The 8,448-nt window shown below is 35.3% G+C and overlaps 1 protein-coding gene across 1 annotated transcript; it reads left to right on the top strand.

Moving 5' to 3' along the window:
• The first annotated feature begins 5,797 nt into the window (after window positions 1-5,797).
• Window positions 5,798-8,227, top strand: LOC103419011 (F-box/kelch-repeat protein At5g60570-like). Its single transcript, XM_008357131.4, has 2 exons — window positions 5,798-6,031; window positions 6,255-8,227. Exon 2 carries the CDS (start codon window positions 6,642-6,644, stop codon window positions 7,803-7,805), a length of 1,164 nt encoding a protein of 387 aa, XP_008355353.1. The 5' UTR covers window positions 5,798-6,031; window positions 6,255-6,641; the 3' UTR covers window positions 7,806-8,227.
• Window positions 8,228-8,448: the final 221 nt, after the last annotated feature.

An 8,448-nucleotide genomic window follows, 5' to 3' on the forward strand; every position in this document is an offset into this window, starting at 1 on the left:
TTTTTTTTGTCGAACGTACCACAATGATGTAGAACTAGGGATGATTTTCGGTTTTGGAAAAACATGTTTCCCATTCTTTAAAAAAAAAAAAAAAAGGTTTTGAAAATGATGAATATCATTTCCAATTTCGGAATTGGAATTTCAAAATTTTATAAACTCAAGACGAATTCATAATTTTAAGAATTGGATTACTTTTGGAATTTCAAAATTATGGGTGTTGTATGGCTTTGATCTATACCAAAATCAAGAGTATCCTACCTTCATGACTCCCTCTGGTCTCAATATAATATATATTTTATAGTGCTTATTTTTGTATCTAATATATATTAAGAGATTTGTAATTGAGAAAATATAATCATTTTAACAACGCAAGACGCATCTCCTACAATCAATAATCAATAAGTACATAATTGAGTATATGTAATAGAGTTAGGCACGTTTTTTTGTTGTACAAAGTGATTCAGAATATTCAAATAACTCCAATTGCTATCTAATTCCTGTCATTTTTTTTTCAAATATTTTGAAGTTTCGGTTTTGGATTCAAATCAGATAGAATAGTTTGAAACTTTTTCGGCTCAAATCGATCGGAATCGGATATTCCTATCTAACTTACACTCGTAGATAAAGAATCTCCAATGGAGTAGGTAAATGGGTAGTCAAACTCATTTTGATGAGCCACGTAAGCAAAAACATGTTTCATTGGTGTAGTCAACTAGGTCGGCAAATGTTGCCTACTTCCCCAAAGTAGGCAATGTTGCCTATGTTCATCCCTACTTATCGTTATTGGTTTAGCTTAAATTTTGAGATTTATGTTATCCATTACACATCTCATTACTTGAACTCATTAAACGATGATAAATAGCATGATGAGCAAAAATAATTCATATTCTATTAAAGTGACATGTTTTTTTAATGAGGTAGTTGAGTAGATAATTTGTCATGTCAACAATTATAGTACAATTTTTCCTATTTCTTTTGCCTACATGGAAATTCTCTGAGAACTATCAAAGATGAAAAGTAAAATCTGGTGTGGTGCAGGTACACCAGTAAGCAGTAGCCACATGGAGTGGGACCATCCGCATGCGTGGCAGAAGATACTGTGGAGCCTTGCTGGCGTGCATCGGTACATGCAGATTGTGTCAGAGCCTTCGGATCCAGGAAAACCACTGGGATTTTCTGACATATAGGCGCAGAATGAGAAGAAGAACCGTTAGGGCATACGATACAGATACTTTCCGATGGACCCATTCCATGTCCATCACTCCACCCACAAGAATTACATACTAATTCCAAAATATTGATCATACAAAGAAAATTATACAAAGAGGATTTTGTCTCAATTTTTTTTTTATATTTTTATATTTTATTTTCATCCAAAAAAAATTATTGTCAATTAAATAATAGGATAATTTCGTCAACTAGTTCTTAGTCACTTGACCAAAGTACAGGTCTGCTATCTGAATTATAAATTTTGTTCCATTTTGAACTTCAAATTTTCAATTTCGTCTTGATAGCTCTTAAGTCTTTTAAGTTCTTATGAGAAATTGTGGAATTCATATGCCTCTAAAAGTTGGTTATGTACTTAACACTTAATGGAATTATGAAAAATTGTGACATATCGTTAGCATAAATTAAGTTAGCTCAAAACCAAATTGAATGTTCGTCGGGTTAAGTTAAGTGGAACAAGGTCTACAGTTCATGAGTCATTGCTAAAGTTTTCCCTTGAATATTTCTTTTATTTTTTCACATTCACATAATGTTTTTGTATATCAAAATCATTGAATATCTCCAATGAACTCCTAACTAAAATTTAAGAAGGATTTAAAAAAAAAATTCTAGATTTAGAAGCTTTTAGAAGTTTTGCAATTCCAGGAGCATGATAGTATGATTGGAAATTAAATTTTCCTACTTACCCTATATTTTAGCTAAGAGCTCATTTAGGACCCCATTAAAGATGCTTTTAATAGTTTACTTACATGCTCCAAATTCATCTTTATTTTCTGATAATTAGAAGCAATATATGCTTGCTAATAAATTACTCGAGGTCATGTGTTTTAACACTTTCATGCAAACAAGTAGTTAATATGTTAATAAAATTACGCACCAAGTTTAAGTTATTGGATAAAAATTAATAGAGTAGCAAGATGCATGTTACTTACTTATATACTAGTGAGTGTCGATTATATACGATGAAATATTCTCTTCTCGCACTGTTTAAACGGAAGTTTTACAAGAGAATGCAAGAAGGGATGGGCAACGGTTATGGCGGGTGAGTAACCACGATTATTTACCCATAACCGTTTATGTTCATACCCGCATAACCATTTACTCGTTGGGCAATTGTATAAACGGTTATACCCATAACCATAACCGTTTATAAACGGTTATCTATAACCATAACCATGTACCCATTTAACCATAACCATAACCATTTACCCGTTTTTGAACCCATTTACCCTTTTTTCACCCCGTCTACATGTTTTTTTTTAACAACTTGAAAATTACAAAAGAAAAATTTGTCATAATTTTCGTTTTCTGACAATTAGGCATTGTTATAAGTACATTTTATCATGCATTTTAATATTTTAATTATTTAAGTCCTCATACAATTCCAATAATTGAAATAATAGTTTACGAGATCATATTCACAAAGTGATATATCATCATATCAACCATCAAGATGGCAAGTCGCAGATGTTCTATTGATAGCACATACAGACTTGGTGACCAGATCAATTGGATGATTATGTGTATTTTAATTGATTAATTATATTGTGTAATTTGTATTAATATATATATATATATATATATATATATATATATATATATATATGTTGTTATTGCATTTGCACTTTGCAGGAAAGAGTTCATGGGCGGAGCCTACACCATGAACCTGTACTTAGAATTTTAGCATACCCAAAATCCCTGCAGTAGAGCTGGTAAGGAAAGGGTCCGGACTAGAGGGGAGAGAGAGAGAGAAAGCCTACTTCTAAAACCCCTCAAAATCCTTGCGATAATTTTTTTTTTAAATTTTTACATATATTAAATTAAATTGGTAAATGGAAACCCGTATAACCGTGGGTAATACCCATAACCAATGGATACTCGTTATAATATGGGTAATACCCATAACCGCCCATTTAAATTTCACGGATAAATTGTTATTCCCATAAGCATTTATTCATCTAAACGGTTACCTATAATCGTAACTGTGAACTTTAAATGGATGGGTAACCGCGGTTACCCAAACCCATGGGTATTTTGCCCATCCCTATGCAAGAGGTAGAAAAATATCTAGCCCGACCTACTGACATTTGGAGTGAGTATTGAAAAAAGTTACCAAAAAAAAAAGTGTTAGTAAAGGCAGTTAGTTAGAGATAATTTTCCTATTTATCAGTTTATTTGATTGTAATTAATTGTATGGTTCTTTAATTATTCTTATTCATTGTATTTAGCAATTGGAAGTATTCTATGGAACCATGATTCTCTCTTGAGCATTCCCTAGGGATCCTAGGGATCCCGCAATCATGTCCGTTCATCGTGTATCGTGCGGTCAGAAATCATTTAAAATTTAAATTTTAAAATTCTAATATGAATAGTACCTAACGAAAACTGACCGCACGATATAAAATGAACGGACAAGATTGCGGGATCCCTAGGGAAATGCTCAGGAGAGAATCCTGGTTCTATTCTATGTACCTTCGAATATGAAGGGTCATTGTACATCTTTATAATGTATTCTTTTCACTCAAATCAATCAAGGAAAATCAGAAACTTCACATGGTAAGAAATTAATAAGCGGATTTCGTTGGTGACCGACGGAGGTAGATTCTCTGCCCTCACAGTTCCTGTGTTCTTCTGTTTGTGTGGTCACGGTTAAGCCACGTCAATATTTTATATTACTATTTATTTTTGTCTTATTATCTCTATAAAAAAATAATATAAAATGTTTCTTAACCGTGACTACACAAAACAGAAGGGCATAGAAAGTAGGAGCGCAGAGAATCTGCCTCTGTGACCGACCTATTTACCAACCAAGAAAAAAAAGTTATGGTGGCTTTGGCACCCTCGAAACTGTACTTTGCACCGTAAAAGGCACCGTCTTTTTACATTTTGATGAGTTTCTTGTACTTGTATGCTTTCCATTGGTTACAGTACAACTGCTCATTGTACTTAATTGGCTTGTCCTAGAGAGAGGAATATTTATTTGAAACATATTTTGTGGATCACATAATGTAGCCGTTTGTTGTCTTGCCTAATGAGTGTTGTGATTGTGTTGCTGCGATGGCTATATATGGTTTTGGCATTAAGGGATGTGTTATTTAGTCTCATTTACCTACAATGATTTTATGTGGTCTCATTTTCGCGATGACTTTATGTGGTTTCGCTTTTGCGATGACTTTATGTGACGCTACTATTCGGCAGTGACCTTTTGTAGTCAATAATACAAATATGTTATATCTATCGCTTTGTGACAGATTAGTATGGGTGACTATAAAGTTTTTGTACATGTGGTAGTTGTTTAGCTAGTTGAGGAAAAAAGATCATCTTTGAATCCCTTCTACCAAATCCACCAAATCAATCAATCCGAATCCTTAAAATTTGATTCAACGGCTACAAATAAGGGGCCCTTTTAAAAGTCATAATAACTTTAGCCGTTTGATCAAATTTCAAAAGTTCGAATTAGATGATTATATGGATTTGGGGAAATGGATCTGAAGAGGATCCTTTTCCTGGTTGAGTGACGAGTTACTGTTTACCATCATTTTCAAAACCCACTCAACGCCGCCATATTGACTGCTTGCTATAGTTGCCGACTTGCGATGCGTAATTTGACCAAATATTGCCATTCAGATTTGACCAACTGCAAAACAATTACTTTATCCACATGTGACGATTATCTTGAGGAATGGCGGAGAAACGTGTGCTTTGTAACTTTAAGAAAAGTTCATGCGGCTCCTTGCTATGGATTACAATAATATTATGGTCTTCAAAGTCGTACAGAATTGGATCATGCTATACAAAAATATAGTTTTGCATTTGATATGATTCGTATGACATTTTACTGCAGTGATTAAAAGTAATAATTTTATGTATTTTGATACGAGTTCGACCTATATTGATCATCGTCATTCTTAACATTTAACAATTTAATTTACTAATGCTATCAATTGTCAAAATAAATGATGACACGATCGGGCCTTGCTTCATTATTTTTAATAGGTTTCGAGACATTATGGTTATGTTATGGATACCTTCTTAATCATTTGATGATGCAACATGTCACACTCCAGTTTGGGTATGCCTAAAGTATTATTGGGTTTAATGAGTTATTCATGAAAGCATGTGAATGTACAACAAGGATCTTGAAGCTGTTTCGGCTTTGTTTTGCTTGGAGGGCTCATATCTTATTTTGTGCTTAACTTGTAGTCGAGCCTTCTATTATGTATATTTGTTGTGTTGGTAATGAAATTTATCTTTGAAAAAATTACTGTATTTCAAAGTAAAATATGATTGTATAAAAAAAATATACAGCGAAGACTCTTGACAAAGTTTGTCATTCACATAGAAAACAAAGTACATTACTGAGGCATTTTCGTCAATCATCTGAACTTACTTGGATTTAATGAGCATATGGTGGAATTATATATTTATACTCACATGGGCAAAGGCACATGTCAATTTACCGGTGTTTTAATGGATTGTTTAAGACTGGTTAATGAAAGTAAACAGATATTAATTCCACCAACTTAAAACCATGAGGTCTAAATTGACCGATATGATAAAACATATGTAACATTTTGACATTTAAGCCTTTTTATATTCAAAGTGAAATCTACCCAATCCTTTGTCCTCTGCTCAAGCTATATATTACTTACTTCAACCCTCTTTCTCGCTCTCCTCATCTCCTCATCTCCTCATCTCTTTCTCTCCCTCCCGGACTCCGGCAATATGCCGACGGAAAATTTCCGGCCAAACTCGCCGGCGACCTGACTGTTGAGATCCGAAACCGATTCTTCGCACTTTCCAGGTACGCAAACATTTCGTTTATTTTCGTCTTGATTCCTTGAAGCTGTTGTTTTTCTCAGCTCTTTTGGGCGAGATCCGAACCACTACCGATTCGGATCGGACCTTAGCTCTGTGCATAGTTTTATTGATTTTGTTTGCTTGCTGTTGATGATGTGTGTTTTTTCTTTCGTAAAATTTGTGTCTTTGGTATTGAATTTGTGCTTGATTTTGTGAAAAATATGCAGATTTTTGTGTTTGGATTGATGGAAATCATCCGAGAAAGAGTTGTTGGAATTCTCGATCGTTTGGTGAAATAAGCAGATTTCTGAACCATTTTGTTTGCAATGTTTGTTTGTGCTGTGAATCCGATTGGGGATGGCAATGAGATTGTTCGAATTTCGTTTTCGATATAGAGATTGAGAATGGAGTTTGCCTTGGAATTTTGACTTCTCTTTGATTGATAGGAAGGACTAAATCAACGGAAATCAATTGCCTGCAAAGAAAGGAATTGTTTTTTGGGTATCGGGGGTTGATTGATTCGAGATTTGTGTAGTAGGGATTTTTTTGGAACCTTTATAAAGATTGTTTTTTGTTTAGGAATTTTGGTTGGGATATACTGAAGTTTTGTTAACATGAGAAACATGCCTTCCCCGATGGCTCATTATGGGAAAGAAGAAAAAGATGAGAGAGCAAATGTTATTTCGAATTTGAAGGGGAGAATGAGTGATGGTCGTCGTAGGTATGGATCAAGTGATTCATTTGTCCCCGGTCTTGTTGACGATGTAGCTTTGAATTGCCTTGCTTGGGCTTCTAGATCGGATTATGCTTCGCTGTCATGTATTAATACAAGGTTTAATAAGTTAATTAAAAGTGGGTATTTGTATGGGTTGAGGGAGCAGTTGGGAATTGTGGAGCATTGGGTGTATCTGGTGTGTGATTTAAAAGGGTGGGAGGCATTTGATCCAGTGAGAAAGAAATGGATGACATTGCCTAAGATGCCTTGTGATGAGTGTTTCAATCATGCGGATAAGGAGTCTTTGGCTGTAGGAAGTCAGTTGTTGGTTTTCGGCCGTGAACTGTTGGATTTTGCTATTTGGAAGTATAGTGCAATATATCGTAGCTGGATAAAATGTCAGGGAATGAACCAGCCCCGCTGTTTGTTTGGGTCTGGTAGCCTTGGTTCAATTGCTATTGTTGCGGGTGGGAGTGATAGAAACGGAAATGTTTTGAAATCAGCGGAGATATATGATTCTGTATCGGGTAGGTGGGAAATGCTACCCAACATGCACACACCACGTAGATTGTGCACTGGTTTTTTCTGGGATGGCAAATTCTACGTTATGGGTGGGATGTCAAGTCCTAATGATTCACTGACTTGTGGGGAGGAATATGATCTTGAGACCGGGAAATGGAGGAAAATTGAGGGTATGTATCCATCTGTCAATATAGCCGCACAGGCTCCTCCTCTTTGTGCAGTTGTTGATAACCAATTGTATGCAGTTGAGTATTTAACCAACATGGTGAAGAAGTATGACAAGGGGAAGAACACCTGGGGTGTTTTAGGAAGACTTCCAGTGAGGGCTGACTCTTCAAATGGCTGGGGCCTGGCCTTCAAGGCTTGCGGAAAGGAACTTCTTGTCGTGGGTGGGCAACGAGGTCCTGAAGGTGAAGGTATTGTTCTGAACTCATGGTCTCCAAAGTCAGGGATCAAGAATGGCACTTTGGATTGGAAAGTTATCGGTGTGAAAGAGCATGTTGGGGTGTTTGTGTACAACTGTGCGGTTATGGGTTGTTGAAGATTCTTTTTAGATTAACACAAAAGAAGGTACTGGTTTCTGCAATCTGACGTGGAACTTCCCGGTTGGTTCCTTGTGCATCTATATGATTGACTAGAATTAATTGTTGCTGAGATAGCATTTCCCTGGCTCAGAATTTGGTTCTCTTAACATGCCTGCATCTGGAGATGTTTCATACTTCCATGATCCTGCATAAGATTTGCTCCAAAATGATCGAAGTAGGGACACATGGGTAGTATGCTGCTTCCTATTTATTTTTCAAGTTGTGTTTCTCGTCTACAGCCCAATTGTTTATTTTAATAAACTGAAAGCGTTATTGTCTAATGATTTGTTTTTATAAATTCGATGCCTGATAGTTGATAATGTTCTTTTTGTCACAATATACAGTTTTCTCGACCAAGATAATGAAATGTTACCTATCAGCTTCTTGATTTTTTTTTTTTTGGGTCAAAATCTATCAGCTTCTTGATTATTAGCCTTACTGTATGTGCTTCAGAAATGTGTCAATACATATTCAGTTTTGTTTAGAGGGTAATATTCCCTTGCCAGCAGTTATCTAGTCAAAAAATTTTGCTTCTAAATGAGAATCTGCTTCAGCAGTATTCCAGATTGATAGTTTGGGAACATAATATCACCCTTTGTT

This window comes from Malus domestica, chromosome 11 (assembly GCF_042453785.1).
Source record: "Malus domestica chromosome 11, GDT2T_hap1".
NCBI lineage: Eukaryota > Viridiplantae > Streptophyta > Magnoliopsida > Rosales > Rosaceae > Malus > Malus domestica.